The sequence below is a fragment of the Gouania willdenowi genome, chromosome 15 (genome assembly GCF_900634775.1).
Source record: "Gouania willdenowi chromosome 15, fGouWil2.1, whole genome shotgun sequence".
In the NCBI taxonomy this organism is placed as follows: Eukaryota; Metazoa; Chordata; class Actinopteri; order Blenniiformes; family Gobiesocidae; genus Gouania; species Gouania willdenowi.
Window position 1 is genome coordinate 8,158,288 of NC_041058.1, and position 24,501 is coordinate 8,182,788.

General features: G+C 37.1%; 1 protein-coding gene across 4 annotated transcripts in view; it reads right to left on the minus strand.

Annotated features, from left to right (window-relative positions):
- akt3a (v-akt murine thymoma viral oncogene homolog 3a) overlaps positions 1 to 24,501 on the minus strand; it is a 74,063-nt gene that overhangs the window by 37,453 nt on the left and 12,109 nt on the right. The window contains exon 1 of one of the 4 annotated variants that reach the window (XM_028468354.1): positions 171 to 247. The exons of the other annotated variants lie outside the window; for them this stretch is intronic. Within the exon in view, the coding sequence (XP_028324155.1) occupies positions 171 to 210 (40 nt within the window). The 5' untranslated portion in view covers positions 211 to 247. Of the gene's footprint in view, positions 1 to 170; positions 248 to 24,501 lie in introns of those variants that run through there. 4 annotated transcript variants of the gene reach the window in all.

Sequence of the window (24,501 nt, forward strand, 5' to 3'; positions counted from 1 at the left end):
CCCTTGACAGTTTAGCGCCTGCTCGCTCAACCCTCATCTGTCCAAAGAATATCACACGCACACACTGCAGTATTTACACAGATCCACACACGCCGAATCTCTATGACTCCGGCGGCTCTTGCCAGATTCAAATCGGATTATCGTGTAAAAAATGACAAAAACATGTTTACCAGCACGAGATCCATCCAGCATCCATGCCAGAAACATCATCTGGCTGATACTTAGGCAGGTGTTTGAGGTGACGACCCCCTTTCCACAGAATACGTACACACACACACACACACACAAGCGCTCAATGATACACAACTTAACTCAAAAAGGCCAGCAAAAAGAAAAAGAAGATATCAAGAAAACCCAAAAAGAGGTGGTATTACAGTCAGCGTAATGCCTGTATTAGACAGCAGCAGCAAAAACTAACATCTGCTGAGCAGCTGGTGGCAGAGTATTATCCAAATGGCTGGCACAGACTGGCACCAAGGTGGCACCACAGCTTTATCAGCTGACCCGCTGGAGGATTACACAAGTGTCAAATACTTCCACACCCCAGAAGTGGATAACACTCACTGGAAACAGCATGGACACACACACACACACACACACAAGGATTAAAGAGGGATGCGCGTGCTGATTTTATACTTAGCTGGTTGGATATACAGTGATAACAAATATGAAAGGAAGCAGCGTGCACAAACGAATGAAAAATGAGACGCGACAAGGTGCACAGCTGACGATCGACGACACTTTTCCAAAGTCTGGAGCTGTGTAAACCGTTCACTTTCTCTGTTTAAGCAACTGAGACAAAAACCAAATGTTCAACCTCATTTAATCAAGCACGCATTAGGTGACACGCATGGAACACACCAATAAACAGTGATTAAAAAAAAAAATACACTTCTAAAGCAGCTCTGATCACCTTGTTTCAGCTAATTTCCTGGAACAGGAGAGCAGGCAGTGAGTGCATGTGTTCTATTTGTGACATTCATTTAAAGTGGAAATGACAGCAGGCCGTGCTCGTTAACACGTTGCAGAAAAAACACCTGCTCCGCCGAAGAAACCGTGCGACTGTCGGCCATGACGGTACCACTGGGTGCTGGTGGATCTACGTGTGTTTTTGCATTAGTGTGTGAGAGTGGCATTGGTTAATCTACACTACTTTATGGGGACAAAGACAGACGCAGACAGACAGACGCGGGGCCAATAAATGAGAATCTGACTAATGCCAAAGCCCAATACATCATCAGGATGACCAAATAACACCTCTTCTCTCTTTCTCTTTTTCACCAATCCACCCACTCACACCTTCTTTGCCATGTCCCTCTCCTGTTATTTCATAAACAAAGCATATTCTTTCGATCAGCTATCAGTGATAAACACAGTGCTTGTGTTAGAGTGGCAGAATGGGAGGTGAGAGGCATATGAAAGATGTAAAAAAAAAAGAAAAAGAAAGAAGAAAAACAGTAAAGAGGGATTAAGGGGTTGGCATTGCAGCACAGATTCACCAGTCAGCAGATTTTTGTGCTGCTGGTCCATCTTTCTCTGCTAAAACATCTCCATTTTTAGAATGAGTGGCACTAGACCTCTAAGGGTGTGTTGTGGTATCCGAAACTTTATTTTTTTGCAATAAGAAGCTATTGCAACACAAAACATAATTCCAAGAGAGCGTGTACATGGTCTGCAACAGTGAGTAAATAGAGACAGTGTATATCAAGGTAATTGTCCGTTTTTCCCCATAATGCTCTGAGTCTGTACATGTAGATGAAACATGGCCACCAAAGACTGGGGCTGTATTCAAATTTGCATACCAGCGTACAACCTATACTGTACAACTCATACTAAGTCTGGCTTCAAAATTAGTATTTAGTGTGTTCACAATAGATAGAATGCAAAGATTGAGTACGTGAAAAATACCTGAATGTATACTATATCGGGACACTTTTTAAGCATGGTGGGCTCACTCGTCAAACTCAATCGAATGTATAATGGTCCTGGGACCAGCTTCAAGCTAAAAATCAAATATCCCCTTTTCAAAACAAAAGCATCTGTTCGTGTCTTCCATTAGATTATTTTAACACTTTGTAAATTTTTAAGTTAACCGGAAGTTTTGTCAGTTGCATAATGGAGGGTCTCCAAAATATCTCTGAAATGTCAGCATTAAATGTGTTAAGTGTGTGAGTTTTATGGCTCAAATGAGCACATGTTGATATTCTACTTGGTCACTTTCTCGCTTAAAATGTTTTCAGAACTTTCAAAGGTGGAGAGTCAACGGAGATATTTAGCCTCAGTGTGATTCAGGTTTTTGTTGTTTGAAATGCATCTTGGGAAGCATACTTCACTGGTAACGGTCATCATCGGACATCATCCTAATAGTATATAGCAGACAGTATATACTTATTGACTTTGTGGTGTATAGTACAAAGTGTGCCATTTCAAACACAGCCTATTTCTACATTTACAGCCATTTTTTACCGTTTTTGGATTTCTGATCCAGTCGTCTAAATCTTGCCCTGAACAGATTCACAAAAAACGTTTTGATTCCGTATTTTTTTGCTCTGAATTTTGAGAAGACTGTTCACTTAGGTGGTAAGTCAGTTGAGAAATAAAAGGTACCAATGTTATGCCTGATCAATGTTGATGGAAATGATAAATAAATAATCCTAATATCCTACACTTTCCACAGAATGAATGCGAATGTCAATAAAAACCATCAAATGGAACATTAGATGCATCCAAAGCAACAATTGGTTCTAATTTCTATCAATATTGACAACTGTACTTCAATCAAGTTGATGGTAGAGTAAGAAGAAGGTCAAACACCCTAATGAGGATTCACTTCTGAAAGGAACGTTTTTCTCAACTCCTGAATTTGCTCCGATTGCAAAGCCTCAGGAAAAAAAGGTTAAAAATGAAAAGTCATATTTCACCACGGTGTTAATAAAGGTTAACATTATCAATAACAAGAGCGCAAACCTCCGCCAAGCTCCAAATATCCTCTTTGCCAGATATTTATACTTATCTGGGTCAGTGGTACCATGATTGTTCACACTTTAAGGCTGAGAAGGAATTTTTATCCCAAATAATAATTATACAAAACGTCCAAACGTATGAGCACCCTCATTCTAATCTTGAAAAATCACCATTGAGGAACAAACCAACCCAACAAAACTGAGTCAAATTGCATAAAGATCAATCAATAATGAACCGAGATATAATTTTTTTAATTTTCGCCAATAGGGAATTTTTTGTCTTTTCAAACGGATCCAGAATCAATATATTGATCTGAATGCCCTCCAAAATTTGATGGAATCTCCATGGCTTAATGTCTTTGGTTAGAATTTTGCCAAAATCCGTTAAGTATTTTTGACGTAATCCTGCAAACAGACAAACAAACAAATAAACACTGTTGATTATTTCCTCCTTGGTGGAGGTAATAAAAATAAAGTTAATGGTGAAACTGAAAAATTAAAAAAACAAGGAAAGTTGTCATCTGGAGATGTAAACTGCTTAGCTTCCTACTATATTGGAAAAGAAGTGGAATGACTGTCAGAATTGAATGAAGATAAAGAGAAAGTTAATATGATATAAAACTATTATAAACTGGCAGTGTTGACTAAACTGTTGGTGTGAGTCCAGTCATTTCTATGAGTCAGTTTATAGATGAGGTGTCCAACCAATGGAAGCCTGTGGCTGGCCACTTCATCCCTCAGCTGTCCAGTACAACTGAAAGCATTTAAGCTATCCTTCTGGACAGGCCCAGACAGCGTGCATGTGTCAGAGTGTTTGTGTGTGCATGTCCGCTGGGGGGCATGGGGAGGGGGGCGGCCAGGGGTGGCACAGACGGAGAGGGGAGATGGACAGTTGTCTGCACACGCTGTTCCAAACAAACACACACAGACGAAAAAACAATTCACTCTGGACCGTTCCAATCTTCTGTATGATCCAATGGTGTTCTGTCAAACTATTCGGTTTTGGCCCCGGCCTGCGATGAGTCCAGTGAGCCCTCCCACTCTGGACAGCTTGTCTGGGGAGCCACATGTCTCTGGTTTGGACTGCTGGAGAAAACAGAACAGCCGGTCTCCTTCCCACACCATCTCTCTCGAACTCCTCTCTTCAGTTTTATTTAGTTTTCTGCACAACTTTACTTCTCCCTTAAGGCCAATTAGCAAATACTACACTGTACAGTGCTTAAGACAACAGAGGGTCTTGTATCTTGTTAGAACAACAGGATATTTGTAAACAGAGGAACAATTTGAAAGGATCTTAGAACCAGAGAATGCTTAGAACAAAGGCATCAAACTCATTTTACACATATGACCCTGTTTAATCTCAAGTGGGATAGAGCGGAAAATGCTGAATTTTCATGCATATAAGAGCAATTTTAAAGTTTCTGCTTTTGAGTTAAGATTTTTGGCATTTAAAAAGTCCACAATTCACTCAGTATATCCTAGCTAAAAAACAGTAATTCACAGATATTAATAACACCAGGATCTAATACCTTGAAATCCTAGGATTTGTAGACAATATTTTTTCAAAATTTGGGATGCAATTTAGGGAATCATTAAAGCTGATATCCAGAGTTTCTGAGAAACCTCTCGATGTCCCGCCCTAAACAGTCTCACTTCCTCCTATTGCCTCTCCCAATCTACCAGAAGCCACGCCTACTTTTATGCACACGCATCACGGAACGTAACAAGGTCGCATCAGGTCGCATTAATATAGGTCTATGGGTCAGATAAGAGCCAAAATCATATTTACCTGTTTGCTGTTGTGACGCGCGGCCTTGTTTCCGTGCACAGTTCCGCATTCACTTTGATTGACAGTCTGAAAAACAGGAAGTCGAAGCCTATTGGCTGGGTGCACTCGGCGATCGTTTCCATTTGTATAGGGGTCTATAGGACGAAGGAGGGACTTATATACATTAATGTATATGAATCACCACTGGCAGTAGACCACAGTAAAAGACTAGTTAAATATTTTTTTGATTTCTCAGAAACTCCAGATATCAGCTTTAAGGAGAAATTACAGTTTGTTGGTTTTTGCTTTTTATAAATTCTGGCAAAAAAATTGCACTTTAAATTGACAGAAATCATGTAACTTTGAGCAGAGAAAAGTTAGAAGTCACTGTACATGTTGGGAAGTCACTGTATTTAATTTTCTTATAATGGGAGGCTTATGACAAATCTGGAATTTGCAGCATCATTTTTAAACTGTTGTAATTTTTAAAACCATATTGTATGAACAAACTGTGGACCGAAAAGGAGGCTCTAGCGAGCTGCATTCGGTTTGACACCACCTGTTTAGACACTTCTGACGTGTGTTTAGGTTTAAAAACAACCACACAGAATCTAAAGTGTGTTTTCTTTCACTTAAATTAAACTCTATTAATTGTACACTGAGTCATTATATTTATTTATCCTTTAATGTTGAAAAGACACACTGAAAAGTGTCATTTTAATTCAATCTGTACAAATGCATAAGGAGACAAACTGTCACATCTGGCAATTGGAACTTTTGTCTTGGGTTTCTGTTCTGAGTGGCACAAACTAACACAGACTTTTAGGGCTTATTTCAGGAAATAAATCTTGTTGGCTCGTCTTCTCGTTGCAGCTTGAGGATTCAGCGGTAAGAGGCGGAGATGAATCAGCTGTGACTGTGTTCGTTCCAAGCTTTCTGATTGGACAATTACAACAATGCACTCGCTGACTGTCAGTCAATTAGCAGCTTGATTAACTGTTCGTTTCACGAGCAAAACAAGAAAAAAAAAAAAAAAAGGGTAAAGACGCCGCGGAAGAATAAATGGGATTTAAGTACAAACAAGACGGCTGAGCTTGTGCCAACAAAACTGATATTAGACACAACGTTTTTACTCTCTCATTCCAGACGTCAGCGCACCTCTGCTCTGCTGGTTAAACGCAAACCAAGAAAAGCGAATGGCACAAAAAAAGGCCTTGATGACAATTTAAGAAATAACTCAATAACTGTGTGAGCTCACCAGCCATTTGTTAATCAACTCAAACAGGGATTTAATCTAATGCTTTGGCCGAGGATGGCGCTGATATGCAGATGGTGCAGAGACTGGGCTGAGTGACTGGCACTGCTGGGAGCTGGAGAGGCGGCGAGCGCTGGTGTATCGTGTATGAACAGAGAGGAAGGGACATTTCTGTTATACGTTCCTGCACATACAGAGAGAAAGACACAATATATGTTTTGTCTGTTAGCAGGATTAAGTCAAAATTACAGAATTTTGACAAAATTTCAACCAAAGGTAGACCTTATGCCTTGGAAGATTCCATAAAATTTTGGAGGAGATCCAGATCAATATACAGATAATCAAAAAATCCATCATTGGCGAAAGTTTAAAAATGTATATCTTGTTCATAATTGACCGATCTTTATGAAACTTGACTCAGTTATGTCGGGTTGGTTCCTCAATTATCTCACAGATTTTCATTCAGATCTCGATGGCACAGTTCATGGCAATTTTTCAAAAGAAAAATGGGGGTGCCCATACATTTGGACCTACTGTATCATTATGATATAAATGTATCCCAAGCCTCTAAAAGCACATTTGTCAAACTCAAGGCCTGGGGGTCAAATCCGGCCCTTTAGTGCATCAAATTCGGCCCACTCGAGAAAGTAAAAATAACAGAAAAAACATGAAACATTTTGTAATTTACCAACAAATTCAGTTGTAGATCTGTCAGCCGCACCAATTCCAAAAATTCTTTTCAAATCCACAATATTTGCAGAGTTCAGTTTTTCCAGTTCTTATATCACATGACGGCAGTCATTTTTAATCCTAAATTGTTGAAGGAACTCAAAATTTTTCCAAAATCTGGCAAATTTTCCTCCAATTGTTTCACGGAATTTCCCCGAATTTCATTGAGTGAACATTTGAGTGAAGATCCTGCAGGGACTGATATACTGACATACGTGAAGTGCAAACCAGAGCACATTAATGTTGAATTTCCTTTTTCCCAACTAGAATCTGTGGCTCACTTAAGATCAAACAGGTCTGTATTTGGCCCCTGAACTAAAATGAGTATGACACGCCCTGCTCTAAAGTGTGAGTAAGCATATTAACATAATCAGGATCATTGATCCAAATAACTGCCAATATCAAAAAGGATATTTGGAGCTTGGTGAAGGTTTGCGCTCATTTAATTCCTAATCTAAACCTCAGCTAACTGACAACACCTTTAGCTTCCAGAGCTGAAATGAGTGTCCATCTGATCTCCTTAGAGTCATGAGTCTTCCAGTCACAGCAGTGCAGTGTGGGAAGGATTTCCACGTGTTTCTTCTTAGAGCATTAGAAAAGAAGACATAGGATGAGGAATGACGACATGAGAAAGAGATTAGCAGAACATCAGCCACTGAGGAACGTTAGGAAGTGTTTGGCACTAAGGAAAACTGGGCTGAAGGTGGGACTGTGTGGATGACCTGGTGGTAAACGGACACACACTTACGCTTTGTGCTTTATCAGCCTTTGTGTACTCCACTCTTTTAGTGTGTGTGTGTGTGTGTGTGTGTGTGTTTACTGGTGTTCCGGGGTATACGACATGCCCTGACCGGAGCACTTCTAACTCCAGTCTACTCAGACATCTTAAGGCTCATCACAGCCAATCCACTTACACTGTATTAGTCTCATTACCTCTTCTGGGCTGGTTTGCTGTTACTCTGTTGATTAGCATTAATGCTGTAAACATAAACTCATCAAAGACAAAAGTAAATTCATTTAGAATTTTGAGGAGAGGAAAGCCTCAGGTGGCATTTTTTACACATCTGTAGCCGTATGAAATCAAAAAATCAAATAAACGGGTGTAAAACTCATTTTAGGCATTTTTAGAAAAATTGAGTGATGATTTACACAATGTTTTAATGTTTGTTCTATAATTTCTACTTTCACGAGCGGTCTCAAATTGATGCTCTAAAGCAGTGTTTTTCAAATGGGGGTGTGTGTACTACAGGGGGTACTTGAGAGAGAGAGAGAGAGAGAGAGAGAGAGAGAGAGAGAGAGAGGAAATTTAACAAATAAAGTGTCAATCTTGGTCCCACCCCAGGCGTGAGATGACCGGTCATGTACTGAGTTTGTAACCATACTGAGATTGTAACTCTAACCCTAACGTAATCCAATAAACAAATAAAACACGCGTCCCTTCACTTTGAAAACAAAAATAAACAAAACGTAATTATTATTTCGTTGGCAAAAATTTATTTTTTTTAATTTTATACAATCTCCGTACGATGCAATCCCCGTACGCCACACCGAAAATGATAAAAACTATAGAAAAAAAATTATATTCAGAAGCCACTAAATCAGTATTTTTCAACCTTGGTGTTGGGACCCCATGTGGAGTCGCTTGAAGTTTAAATGTGGTTGCCTGAAATTTCTAAAAAATTAAAATAGATTTTAGATTTAGATTTTATTAAAACAACAATTTTTGGGGTTGCCAGAAATCCTTCATATAAAAATGGGGTTACGATCCATAAAAGGGTGGGAACCACTACACTTAATACTGTTTCTTTCCACTTATTTACAAAATGAGATTCTTTAAAATGAGTGTTATCACTGATTCATTCCCTCATTGTTTTTAAATAGTTTCCTAAGCAAAATGGGGGTACGTGGATTCAGAAATAGGAGAAAGAGAGAAAAAATTTGATAAACACTGCTCTAAAGGGCCGGATTTGGCCACCGAGCCTTGAGTTTGACGCATGTGATTTAGAGTAATTATTTCTAGCTTAGGGTTGTGACTTTAGCACTGAAATGCTAACGGCTCAGCCTTTTCAATGACTTTGATAGAAGTTAGAGAGAGTAAATATAAAAATATAAAGAGGAGGTAGGATTTAGATGAAGAACAAGGCCAAGAATGATCAGTATATTACAGTACGTGATGAATCATGTGACAGTGACAGACCTGGGACAGATTGAGTTAAAACCCATGAGAGTCTCATGGGGTCTGTGAGGGATTTCACACGCACGCACCCTAACGCAGGCGTCCCTGGTGCTCCTCTGCTCTCCAGCTGGTACACGAGGCACAAACACAGCGTGCCGACACACAGCAGATGAACAATGTGAGGAGAACTACAAACTAAGCTTTTTATCATATTTCTAGCGAATTATTGCAGTGTTTGCTTCACTCTTCCCAGAGACTTTACATTTCCTGGAATATCTTCATCACAGCCCCCCCCCCCCCCCCCCCCCACACCCTCGTCCTCCTCCTCCTCCTGCTGCTTTTTGATTAAAACACTCCTGCAGTGCCCCTGGTATCCAGTAGATGGTGATGGCTCCTTGGAGCATTGATGGAAACTGCTGTGACACACACACACACACACAAACAGCTGAACAGTGACTGACAGCCACACTACATTACAGTAAGAAGCCTTCTGTCTTAATCCGCCTCATGGCCTTAGTGTAGGTTTGTGTGTGTGTGTGTGTGTGTGTGTGTGTGTGTGTGTGTGTGTCCCCTCGTACATGTGTTTTTAAGTTTTTGACTTTTTTTTTTCTTTTTACATGTCCGTATGTGTATATATATGTCTCTGTGTGAGGGACAAAAGTCCATAGTTTCCATAAGCATAGTTATATTACTGGTGTGTTGTGTTATATATTAGCATATTAGCATGTTAGCATATTAGCTAAAGGTGCTGCTGTTCAACACCACAACACCACCAGTGCATGAGAGGATGGTTTAGTTCATTTGATTTGATTTTTTTTTAATATCATAAGAAACAAAGAAAACAAAAATATTTGCAACACAATTTCATAATTCAGTTTACATTTCTGAAAAGCAGTGGGAAGACGTACATACTTAGTTGTCCTGCTCTTGTGGACAGACTCACAACAATACAGACACAGTGTGAAGGTCATTCCATCATATTTTGAACAAAGAGTCAGGTATTTGCTTTCTTTGGAATACTAGAAATGACAATTCATTTGCTACAAAAGATATAAATATATATTCTTCAAGAGCAATCTTTGCTTATTTCTGACTTATACCATCCATTGTATATCTTAACTACTGCTGTTTCTTCACGTTCTGGAATATATAACATAACCCACAATTTCTTTTGCTTTCTGCCATAATATTAAACCATTTTTTTTTATAATTTAAAGTCAAGTCATTTAGTAACTATGGGGTTTATGTGATATGACTATGATGGGGAAGTGACAAGTACCCAACAATGTGGTTAAAAACAGGAGAAGTATGATGTATATCAAAAGAATATACTAAATATAATAATCTTAAAATAAAACTTTTGCTGAAATTGTAAAAGGTTAGTCAAGCGTATATAGTTGAGTTAATAGTAATAAAGAATATAATAATGTAACATTGGTGCTATATAAATAAAATTGAATTGAATTAAATTAAAGAAAGAGAAAAAGAAAAAAATTGACTAACTTTTAAGCTATTCTTCAATTTCCTGCAAAGGAAATAAAAATTTAAAAAAAGCAAAAAACAGAATTCTTGTGTGAACACCCAATGCCATGCATGTCTTTTTAAGTCAAAAAACAGAAGAGACAAAAAACACTAAACATTAAAACATCAAGTTGTCCGAATGCTCTTCTGTCCCGTGAAGTTAGACCATTAGTGAGAGGAGACACATCTGGGCTCAAGGTGACCCCCGAGATTTTAATTTTTTTTTGCTTTTAAGTAACAAATAAAATACACAAATTACAAGTGCTGTGCATATGCACATCAGAGGGTTTTTAAAAGTTTCAATAACAAATATGATTTGGTAAATAATTTACTTTTAAGAGAACAGAAACAGAAATCCATTTTGTCCACACTGCCATCCATCCACACAGTGTCACAAAAAACAACTGGTTCTAATATCTCATCATTAGAAAATCTAAATAAAATCTGCACTAATTTAAAAAAAAAAAAGCGGAGTTTTAATTCAAGCACTCAATCAGAACAGATCAGATCAGAACAATGCCCTCCTGCTTATCTTTAAATCTAATTTGAATGTGAAAACTGTAACAAATCAATCGACAGGCTGATTAAACAACACCGATTTCTGGTATATCTCTCATATAGTTCTCTGATTTTATTATTATAATGTGTTGTTATTCATTGGCGTCATCAACACTGATTTATATGTTGCACAGTTACAATCAACGACACATTCTCTTCAAAAGATGACTGTACAAGTCATTGAATAAAAAAAAAAAACATATTTATTTACACTTTTCCAATTGTAATTTTTTTTAAAAAAAGTGCAATTTTGTTTAGTAATGAAATTCACTAATATTTTGTATGACCTGTGGTTAACAATGTCATTTATGTCTTAACTATTCTACTTTGACGGGGGGGAGGTTGCTCAATCAATCAAAAAATAATAATAATATTATTATTATTATTATTATTTTTATATATATGTTTTATTCGCTAAATAAAACAAACCCACTATTTCAGACATCTACAAATAATGAAGATTGGCACACACATGTTATTAATACTAACTTTGAGTTGTTTAATCCATGCACATGCAAGCTCCTCCCCTTTGCTCCGCCCCTCTCATAGCTAAAGCTAGCCTACAGGCCAGCACGAGTTGCTAGTGGTCTAGAAACATGGCAGGAGAAATGCAGCAAAAACACTTGGTAAACAAATAGCAAGTCATATTCTCTTTTATGGGAACACTTTGGGTTTGATGATGAAGACTTAGAGCAAAGACACATCACGTGCAACAAGTCTTTTGTTTCGTGCAAAAGTGAACATACTTGATTTTAGTGTTTGAAGGATTTTATGGGTTTTTTTGTAGAAAAAATAAATAACTTTTTGGTTGACAAATACGCACTCAAACTTTCATTGCATTCATCAATCATTTTTGTGTTGAATCATCACCTTTTGGATCTGAAACTATCCAGTTAAATATAGAGTGCAGTCTCATTGGCCATTCCTTAAAAAAGGTGTAATTTTACTTTATTTAAAGGGTGTGTGTGGTGTGTGTTGGGGGGGTGGGGTGGGGTAGACACAGCTGTTTATTGCCCACAATAGATAGGCAATAGTGGGTGTACTGTGCACAACTGTTTGTGGTGTTGGACCCCAACCCAGTCCAGTCGAGCAGTGGTGAACAGGTGCAGAGATGTGTGTGTGTGTACGTCACTATTACTACCGAGTGGTTTTGCTCTATATTAAATCAAAAATCCTGGGCTCGTACGGTACCTCAGGCAGCAGCTGGCCATGATAAGTGTGCACGCATGGACAACATTAGCCCCCACCCCACTCCCTCTCTCTGGTATTAAGTGAAATCCCTCTGTTCCTGCTCCAAAGTAGAGGGATCTTGAAAATTACACACACACACACGCACACACACACACACACACACCAGCATTCTCTATAAACGCACACAATCACATTAGCCCAGCAGGCAGGAATAAACAATCAAGTAGTATTTACCACAAAGAATAGTGAAGAGCGATACCCGCCCCCTTCCTACACTCCACAGACACACCAGCCCAGCAGAGCCTCATTCAGAGGGGCCGCTGCTCATGTGGAGCAGTGAAGGGCCGACACTGAGTGCTCTCCACCTCACTAACTGCTGCTCTCTGCACTCGTCTATGCTCCGCCCGCTGACCTGCCTCCATCTCCACCTGCCCATCTGTCCCTCACACTTCTCACTAGTCACATTACTTTATTTTGTAACCAACATCAGTTTATGAGAGCTGAGAGATGAGAAGCCTCTAAACAGCAGTTACTTTTTAAGATGGTCCTAAAATGGGATATTCAGAGCAAAACGGATGCTGTAAACATGTTTCCAGTATGTGTACTCAACTCACAGCAACGTTTTCTTTGACACAACCAACAGAGTGAAATGGGAATGGTTTCTTTTTAATAAAAGTGTCTATTTGTACGGTTGCCGTATGGACAACCCCCGGTGCTATTGGTACGTTTACCGAAGTACACATACAGTACGTAGTGTCTTATGGTTAGGGTTAGGTTATAACCCTATATCGCAACAACGTTTATAGTTAGGTTTAGTCTTACCACACGTAACTTAAACTGGTCAATGAGGGGTGCTGTGTACAGATTATATTGATACGACAACTGTACTGATAGCCACTGCTTTTTTAAATAATTTCAAGCCTTCTGCTGATGCCTATTTTCTCCAGGTTTACCTTTCACTCGATTATTACCTCTCGTCAAAAGTACTTCACAGATGTTGACAAAATTCTATCCAAAGATAGACCATACGGCAGAGGTTCCCAACCTTTTTCAGGTCGTGACCCCATTTTGATATCACAAATGTCCGGCGAACCCAAATACATTTTTTTTTTTCTAGAATTAGTTTTTAATAATGTTTACAAATACAGAGTAGTAGCCAACTCAGATGTTTTTATACTACATTTTATTTCAAATAGATTTATATTTGAGAACGTTTACATATAGGATACAGTTATTTGATGATTATTGTGTTATGTGTATTTGAAAAATAACAGTAATTCCATTTTTAAAACAGAATTTTCATCCTTTTTAACCAAAGTTTTTTTCTTCTCATCAGTTACGAGACCTTTCAGGCGACTCCACATGGGGTCCTGACCCCAAGGTTGAAAAACACTGCCTCACGGCATTGAGGGGATCCAGATCAATGTGATTCTGGATCACATTTAAAAAATCCCTTTTCCCATCATTGGTAAAATTTCAGTTATGTCAGGTTGGTTCCTCAACTATCCCACTGAGATTAATCCGGATCAGTTTTGGATTGCACTTTTCATCATGATTTTTCAGACGAAAAATGGGGGTTCCCATACTGGACCTACTGTATGGTTATTAATTGAGATATAAATGTCTTCCAAGCCTTTAAACTGTGAATAGTCATGGGTACCATGACAAAAAAAACAAAAGAAGAAAGAAATATATAAAACGTTTCAAGATTTGCACCAACCACAATGTGTGTAATATAAACAATAATGCAAAAACTATTAGTAACATAATTGATAATGGTAACTACAAAAAATTGCATTGATGCATCGCTTAATGTTGTAAATTCATGCTTTCTGCATTTTTCATTTTTGCTGCAGCACCATAACATGAACAGCTGAAATCCAAAATGCAGCTTGAAATGTTAATCAGCACCTCTTGTAACTTAAAGAATGAGAGAGTAAAATTGCTCAAATTAAGCAGAGCTATCATTTATGATGTTCTACAAGATGCATCATACAACACTCTATACATGTGCTTTAATATGGGAGATACGCTTTAACATGGAGGTATAGACTTGCTGGCACTTGTAAATCACTAAGTTAGACACAGGTAGGATGGAATAAAATGATCCATATGGATTAAAGCATTTAAAAGTCCAACAACGTAGATTATGGCATTAATAGTCTCTAACAACATTACTCCGCCTTTCTTTGAAGGGGGGAGGAGATTGGAACAGCACCACTCAATCCACCGCTTTATATCCCGACAAGCGCGCACTGATCGCGGTGTTCGTTCTCTGTTCCAGCCGCTTGTTTTCTTGATGCATCACTACAAACAACAGACTAGTGAGTTTATGGAGCACCCACGGTGTCCTCTATGTTGTAAACAAAGCACCGTGAGCTACTACAGGAAGCAGGAATGTCCAACGTCATAGGTTGCTGGTCCTTAGCTTTATTTTGTGAACCTTTGAATTTCATATCGCTGTTTTTATTATTTCCTAATCACTGTGTTTTTTGGCACTTAAAATTATTGTATATTATGTAAATTATATTAAAAAAATGGGGAAAACTGTAATGAAAACTTGTGACCACCCCACAAACTCCACGTATGTAATGAATCCTAAGTTGCTCCCAATGGTTGACTGTGTGTGCTTTGACTCTACCTTGGTGGTAATAAAAGCTCTATATAAATCAAATCTATTTACCATTTAAATGTAGGCCCTTCAAAAACCTGCACAATAAGGAACAGCAAAGCATTCTGCATTAAGCTCTCCCATGCATACGATTCATTAATTTGGTCAATATTGTAGAAAAAAATTACAAATGAAAATGAAAAACAAAAGTATTTTTCACTTCCCTTACATTTAGTCATGTTATGGCGAAATGCACCGACTGGACTCCATCATTCAACCAGAGCAATAAATCATGTCTCCAAATGAGGTCAACCGCAAATTCTGCCATAACAGTCATTACTCAGCATCTTTATCCAACATAAGACACAGAAGAAGAGAAGTGTTTCTTTCGAAATGCCTGCCTGAAAATGTCCTAAATTCCAAACTGCTTAACCTTTGCACATGATCCAGCAATGCAACATAATGCAGTAGATTTTATGTGGAAACAACTAATTAGTGTTTCTGTCAAACTGTGAAGGTGAATGACTGCTTTCTACAACAGTTCATTAGGAACAAACACTTCAGTGTGAGCTGGTGTTTGTCAGGTGGTCAGGTCTGTCTGTCTCAGGGGCTGCTTCTGACAACATGTCCACCTCAGCTGGCCGACATCAGGCACTTCACTTTAAAAAAGAAACAACCACCACTACTACAATGTGTAGCAATGTTAAGCTTTCTTTGTTACATTTTTCATATTCGTCCCAATTCTTTAACGTTAATGGAAGAAAAGTTTTAAAAAAATAATTGTACTTTAAGACCTAAATCCTTACATCAAAATGAAAAAATTTATTTACCTGCATGTAAGAAAACTCTTAATGATAAATATTTAATATAGACTTGCTCCCAAAACAATAACCATATAAATGTCACGTAGCTGCATAAACTGAAGAATATGATGTGGAAATAGAATAAAATCTAAGAATGAAAGTCAGTCAATCACAGAAATTAAGTAAAAAATATTATCAATAGAAAACAATACTTTTGTCACTTATCTGTAATTTATACAATCCACATTCATATCCACATTCTTATATGTAGATATTTATTATGGTTATTTTTTCATGATATTCACATTTGTTTTTTATCAATTTTATTCAATTGTGGAATATTCTTATTTTTAAGGTTTAAATATATGTAACCCATTGGTTAATAATGAATGGGTCAGTTTTTCTTATACAGAACCTACTGTTGCTCACTATTATCTGATCAAGCCTTTTCTAACATTCCACTACGGCTGAACGATTAATTGCATTTGCGATATTATCGCAATATCGTTAAACACGATTTTGTAATTGCAAAGGCTGCAATTTATTCATTTTATTGTCCTGTTCTGTTGAGAGAGTGTTTAAGAAGTGCAGTCCACATGTTTACATGTTTCATGAAACGTGACGTTAGTTAGATATGTTGATGAGGTAAAACCACAGATTTGTTTGCTTTCTTGTTATAATCTGTACTTTAAAATTTACATTTCATATTTATTTGCTTGTGTTCATTGAAAAATACATGATAAGAGGCCCTTATTAAATCGCAATCGCAATATTGAGGGAAAAAAATCGCAATTTCCAAAATCGTTCAGCCCTACATTCCACACTACAAAATAAGTAATACAACTATGTATGATTTGTGCCGACATCATATTGTATCAATATCGATATCGGCCAATACTCAAGGCTGTAATATCAGTGTTAAATAACTTAATATTTTACCTTAAAGTTGTTAACTACGTTATTGTTTATTTAAAGATAAACTTTCTTTTTGTGGGATTTATTTATTTGGTAGTTTGCTGGTTAATTCTACATGTTGATGTGTAGGCATCAAATGCCAAGTTGTTGACGATTTGTAACGAAATAAAGCAAAGAAAATGTAAAAAAATTGGCATTTTTCATCCAGCGTAAAGTCAGCTTTCTCTGAACCCCATGGACATTGATTTGAGTTGTTTTGCTACAATCTCACAACCTTTTACTATGTTATCAGAAGTGAAAAGTTGTATAGCGACACCTCTAGAGTAAGTATTAAAATCTGGAATATTTCCATTAGAAAACATTACTTTTATCATTTATCTGTAAATTGTAATGAGAATATTTTCAAGATACGTACATCAATGTGTTTATATATAGAGTATATGAGTGGACACATAAGCAGATGAGTACAATGATCTTTCCTAGGACTATAATTGATATGAAGTGTTCTGTGGACGTGTTTCCTGAAGGACTGAAGCATGAACAACAAAAACAAACTTCTTTGTTCTTCCTCGTCAGTCCTGCTGCACAGGTCATTTCCCAGGACCATTCAAACTCAAGACACTGTGTGTAAAAAAAAAACACTCAAACCACAGAGCAATATCTGAATACAGCAGATGTCTGTTGTGGTCTCTGTTCCCTCTCCATCTTCTCTCCTACAGAAAGATGAACCTCGTGTTCTAGCCACTGTGTTGGGAGACATCTGCACCTCAGTTGGTGCTTCTTTCTTTCTTCTCCATCTCATCTTTTCTTTACACAAACACACACACACGAGCACACACACACACACACGCACAATCAAGTTCTTGAGTTGATGACAGATGGCCAGGGAACAATTGTACAACTGTACAGTGACGGTGTAACACAACACACACACACACACACACACACACACACACACACACACACACACACACATCAAATAAACACAGAAAGTAACAAACACACCACCTCCTTGTCCACTTGTCCCTTTGTGCCCAATTCCTTTTCAGACGCTTCAATGTGTCTGTTTTTTCTGATGTGTCTCTTACAGCTGTGTGTGTGTGTGTGTGTGTGTGTGTGTGTGTACCTCTTTACCATGGTATGCTAAGCACTAGTTTAATGAGAGCCTAGCGAGGAGTCGGCTGCAGCCAGTGGACCATATGGGGGCCATTTAGCCCCCTTAGAACGTGGAGCCAAGCCTCACTGACATGATAACCACTGCCGTCCGCTGCGTTGCGCTGGTGTCAGACTGGGAATAGTGGTTTTTCTTTTTCTTTTTATTCTTTTTTATGAACAGCTAATTGACTGGATATTGGCAACGATCGAAAAAAAGGAGGCGGCGGGTGACAAACTGTCAATTTTTGGCTGTTTTATTAGCTATTGATATCATATACTGATATGCTGTGAGAGATTAAAAAACAACACACATATACATATTTTTAAAGCACAAACCATGGTTTGTGTAAAGTAAAACCCCCTCCCTGGGTGAAATGGTGTTCCTCTTGGGGTAGAAGAACATGTCAATTGTTTTCAGATTTTTAAAAAGATTCTCTAGGGTCCCACACTGCCCCTCGAATCTGACTATTTTTTAAATGAGATAATGTATGCATGTGGACAATGTCAATTTATATGAGTTGAGATAACATTTAATTCATACAAAATGCAAGAAATAGGTGGAATTCAAACATGTGGAACACATTTTACAAGCTTTATTCAGATATATTGCTATCATTGACAGCAAAAAAAATTTTTTTACATATGTATATATACTTTTATTTATTTGTATACATTATTATTATTTTTAACATGTTTGCACCTTATCTTTCATTTGCACATTTTCTTTGTGTTTCCTGCTATTTTTTTCTGTGTGTGTGTGTGTATAATAATTATTAATATGCAGCTCTATGCCATTCTAATAACCCTTCGGGGACTTCATAACATTTTTTCTGATTATGATTGTGTTCTGTAATAGTTTGTACACAAAAATTATGAAATATGACAGTGTTAACCCAAATAATTGTTTGCTAATACACCTACCCACATGGTTAGTGCCATCAGGTGATAACTTTATTATGATTTTTCATCACTACCATATAGGGTAATAGAATATCCTAGATAATCTTTTTTTTTTTAATTATATGGAGCACCATTTTACCCAGGGAGGGTGTTATCGTTAAAAAAGTGTGTTTTTTTTTTAGCCACCCTACCTTGGTTTCAACTTGCACGGTTTCATATTTTCTTGGTAGGATAAATAGATATAAATATAATTTCTCCATCACACCCTGGTTGTAATTACTCACATCGTGTGCAGCGTTGCTGTGTCTGGCATGTACAGTACACAGTGTTCTCACTGGGCATCTCTGTGAATGCATCTATTTATTTGTGGCTCACTTTTTTTTTTTTCAGTGTACCATTGTAGCAAAGTAGGCTCAACCTCGTGGCTGCGTTAATCCTGTCAGAGACAGATTACAGGTAGGAGGACAAAAATAGACCGACTGTCCCTTTAACCTCACTGCTATGACATCAGTGTGCAGCTTAGCTAAAAAGTCAGACGTAACAGGAGCAAACTCGAGTCAAGCAATGCAAGGTATTTTTTTGGCATTTACCCCATCCTTGAGGCGCAGTGCAACACACGGAATACAGTTGGGATTAAGTGCCTTCCTCATATTTAGATTTGCCTCCAAATACGATGAATACTTGAGCTGTTTTGCAACTTCCGAGTAATATTTTGAGACAGACTGAAACATGTTGACAATAATTTCAAAAGCCTTTCTCAAACACATTGCCACAACAGTTTCTTATTAGTCAGTTTTACAGTTGGAAAGAGTAAACCAGTTTCATCTGACATAAATCCCACTGGGTAGTTTATTAAGAAACGCTTACAATAATGTTTATATCATGAAACTCTCAAAATTAGCTGCTGCTGAACAGTTACTCAGTAGCCTCTGTCATCTAGATCAGTGGTTCTCAACTGGTCTCACCCTGCGACCCAATTTTGTCACCGTCATTAAATTGCGACCCACTTCTTTTGTTTTTTTTAAAAATTCAACCAACCAAATTTATTCTTATTAATCCAAATAATCTTTTTTTTTTTTAAACATAAATCTATATATTTGCCTGTGCAACTAGCATTTCACCCCCGGGCCTGTCAAAAGAAAAGTTTCTTTCAAAATAAAAGACAAGTCCAACCCAACATGAGAGACATTAGGTATTTATTTATTTTTGACCAGCTGTACGCGACCCACCCAGTACAGGTCCCGACCCACCAGTTGAGAATCACTGATCTAGATGACATTAAGTCCTGTAGGGATTTTTCTCAATAAACATATGAGTTTCACTATGATTTCCAGAGTCCACAACAATAATGCAAAAAGTGGCATTTTTATTAGATTAAATAATTTAAATTAGGGCAAAATATGCTTATTTGTCTGAAAATATATTCATCTTACCAGTTTGTTTCTGTGAACGAGTATTTTTAATTACTTCAACATCATTTTACTTGTTTTACAAGTTGTAATAGTTCCCTTATAGTTTTTATAAAGTGAGCTCATTTATCTGCTATGAGAACAGGAAAATTTGGCTCACCAAGACTCTTAAACAAGAACTAACTGGTAAGAAGAAATATATTATTTGGCATATGTAAGGTTTTTCTCTACCTTCTTCCTGGATATTTTAATTAATCAGCACAGAGGACAGAGAACTAGAGTAGTGTACATTGAATGTGGTTGATTTTAGTTACAGTAACAAGTCACATACACACATACAGGTGGCCTGAGGAAGAAACCAATGTCTCTGTTCTATGTCTGTCTCTATCCGTGTCATGGCTTGGCCCTCCTTAGACATATATCACAGGGTAGTGTAGCTCCTCCGTCAGGGACCTTGAGGTCATATGCACAATGTGTGAGAGTTCAAACCAAAACATCAGAGCCTACCAGACAAACATTAAAGAATACAGAAATAACCTTTTGCAGAAAAAAAAAGAAACAAATATTGCCAATATTTCACTTGTAGTGAGTTAAGTTGATGAACTGTTCCCCAGCCTTTAACCATGATTAAATTAAGTTGCACCATAAAACAGCAAAACATAGGCCTCCTGCTACAGTTAATAACAGTCCAACCAAAGTCCCAAAGCGTAGATAAAGTAATTAGTTACTAAAGATCACCAAGATAATGCAACAAGCAATATCACAGTTTTGGAAGAGATATAAATGAAAAGTAACACAAATCTATCTTTTTCATTCTAATGTTGCATATTTGAAATGTTTCCATAACATCTTTATTGAAAGTATGTAGTGTTTTTTTTTTTTTTTCATTATAAAAGTAGAGAACAATATGGAAGCCCAAAAGAGTCATAATTAAATAAATAAAAAAACATTTTGAAATAAATCCAATTTTGATAAATAACAGAGAAATACATAATATGGCCATTAAATGATTAAATAAGGTCATATTATTGTGAAATAAGTTTTATTATTCTTTACTATCTAATAATTATTCAATATTTCATAATTATTTGTCATAAAATAAACAAACTCAATTTTTATTTCATAATGTCCTTTTCCACAGTGGCATTTTTCATTTCATATTTATGACATTATGACATGTATGACATTGTTAAAATAATTATTTATTTCAAAATTGTTGTTTTTTTTTTATTTGATTAACGTACTTTTGGGCCTCCATAAAAAAAGCCTCCAAATGTAATTTTCAATACATTTAACTTTTATTGGAATTTGGTGTCAGTGATTTTCCCTAATTTCATTATCGTAAATTCTTAATATCTACCAGTAATTGAAGAATCAGGTTTACTCAAAGGTCCCTTACACACACACACACACAAGCTGTTGAACACTGTACACTAATCTGTTGGCCTACATCAGTCAAATCAACGCCCACTCTTACCTGCCTCCACTAATCAGTCCCAAGCCGACTCCTGCAGTCACAATACTTTACGATGTTTAACTACACACAACAGCCAAACTATTCTCTGCACACGTACATTTAAACATAGACCCTCGTTTCCGCTTTAACGCAAAGTGCTTTGACAAACAAGGACACCGTAGTTCCTGTCGAGGGATGACAGAGGACGAGGATACAGAGGATAAACAGATACTAGAAACAAGGTCTAATGTTTTCTGCAACAGCTGTCAGAAGGAAGCAAGGATCCTGTTGATTTACCATCACAGCTAAACTTGAAAGCTTGCCCAGTTGTAGCACACCATTTAATTTTCTTTGTACTGTCACTGGAAAAAATCCCAACCATTAGTGGATGTCTCTGGGTTTTAATATTTACAACAATATATGCAAGAAAGTAAAACTAAAAATTTGGATGTGTCAATTTTCATGTGTCCTTGTTTTTTTTTCCATTCTCAGCTTCCAATATCTCAAAAACTACACCACATGTTACTAGTATATGTTATTAGTGAAAAAATAATAAACAACAAATGATTGTAAGACACAAAGGTAAGTTACAATGACCTCATGTAAAGGATTTTCGAAATCCGCGAGTGGTGAAATAAACCAAAGTTGGCGTCCAAAATAAAAATGAAGAAGTTGCATCAAGAAAAATCATTTTATATCCCAAGAAAGAGTAACCTATATACTATAAATGAAATCAGAGATCAGATTTTTTTTTCTTACATTCCCACATGCAGTTATGGACCAATGAAAATAGTGAAAAAAAGGATTTTTTCATATTTCAAAAGACTGTCACCCAAGAACTAATGCATATATGTGACTAATAACTAGTGATGTGAACAGTATATGTACATAGCTCAAAGCTGATCAAATTACAGAGAGCTGAGGCATATGCTAAGTTGTTTACTAAAGGCCCAAATATGTTCCAGCTTAAAACCCTGACAAACTTTTTTCCAAATTTGAGGGGCTGGCATGTCCACCAAATAGAATGTATAGCAGATATTTTTGTATATTTTGATAGATTAGATGGAGCTGTATTACTGTTCTAAATTACAGCTTCCTATGTGATTTGTTTCCTGAGATATTGGAAGCTCAAAATGGAAGAAAAATAAGAACAAGCGAAAATCGACACATACCCCCTCTCACTAAATTGGCCATATCTCAAAACCTATTCATCCGATCAAAATAAAAATGTACAGTGTGTTTATTTAATAATAAAAAAACAATTAGTAAAAATATAAGATTTTTATTGCTATTTGTGAAATGACAATGAATGACGCTCAAGCAAAAAATAAATATTAACAAATATTAAAACACTGAATAACCATTGAACACCAAAGTACTGAAACCTAATTTGACAGCTGCCAAAAAGCTCAAATATGATATTTAGACTTGCCTCCAAATACAATCAATGCTTTTACTTTTATATAACCTGAGATATCTGGACAATAACCTCATATTTAGACATTATAGGCCATATTCAGAGTCAAATAGTGTTTTAACAAGCTGTATAAAATCTCTCTCAATTAAAAAACCTAGAACAACTGGAACTTATATATGAGGGAATGCAGATTTGTGTTATGAAAAACTATGAATAATTATCTTTGAAAATATGGTGATAAAAATGTATATCTAACCAGGTTGACTGTGCTCAAACATTTTAATCAGCATTTTGATTATCCCGTGCTACAAACTAATCCCATTACACAACATCTACTAGTACTCAGTGTAACCCTCAACTCAGCCCAACCCACTCCACTTCCTCTATCCCTGGCGTCCATCTGCACTGATCAGCACTCCATTCATTGATCCATTCATTCATTTCTTCCAGGCAGTCTACTTTGCTTCATTCAGAGTCATGCATTCAGTTTGCATGCTTTATTACAGGATGTTTCTGTTGTAGTGTGGATGGACTCTGTTCATACTTAAATAACGCAATTATTGTTGTTTTCCTTTAATACAGTGGTTCTCAACCTTTTCAGCCCGCGACCCCCAAAATAAAGGTTCCAGGGCCAGGGGACCTCCACTGTAGCTGAAGGTGGTTAAACACAGACATGAACATTGAAGAACAGTCATGTGGAGACAGGGCCGTCTATAAGGGGGAATAAAGGGCGACTGTGGCTCAGGTGGTAGTGGGTCGTCTTCTGATCGAGAGGTTGGGGGTTCGATCCCAGTACCTGACTATGTGTCGAAGTGTCCTTGGGCAAGACACTGAACCCTAAGTTGCTCCCAGTGGTCGACTAGCGCCTTGTATGGCAGTCCTGTCCCACTGGTGTGTGAATGTGAGAGTGATTGGGTGAATGAGCTGATATGTAAAGCGCTTTGAGACTGCTTCAGTGTGGTGATAAAGCGCTATATAAAATCAAGTCCATTTACCATTTACCATTTACCATAAAGGGGAGAGCTTTTTGGGGTCCATCCATAAAGTCAGAAAAATGATGGTCTATTGTTAAATGAATCTGTGATATTCATCTTAAAGATGTAAATCCTAATCACAAATAAAATGGGTTAAAAGTGACCAAAAATGGTGGAAAGGTTGGTGGAAACCACAGAAATTAGTTAAAAGTTGTAAATTAGAGTGACCAAAAACGAACAGAAAAAATGGTTAAAAGGGTTCGAAATGTCAACACTGGCTTAAAGGTGGCAGAAAAAAAAAGACACAATTTGCTTGAATTGGTAAATAATTGTATTGACAAATTGTTAATGTGGTTAAATTGGCAAAAATGTATGAAATATGGTGAAAAGAGGTTAAAAGTGACAATAATGGGTCAACATACTGTATGTGAGCGTGGGAAAAGTGGTGGAAAGGGTATATTATCATTGAAAATGTTTTGAAAGTGGAAAAAATGTGCAGAAAATGCATTAAAAGGAGCAAAAATATGGCAAGAAAAAGTGACGAAAATAGGTTTAAACATGGCAAGTTTGGTGTAGTTGCAGAAAAAGTGTAAAAATGTGCAAAAATTGGCTTTAAATTGTTCAAAAGAAATTCTTAGTTTCTTGAATTTCTGTGCGGTCAGTGTGGCTGCCTGTCTAGCTGACTACCATTCTCTGCAGG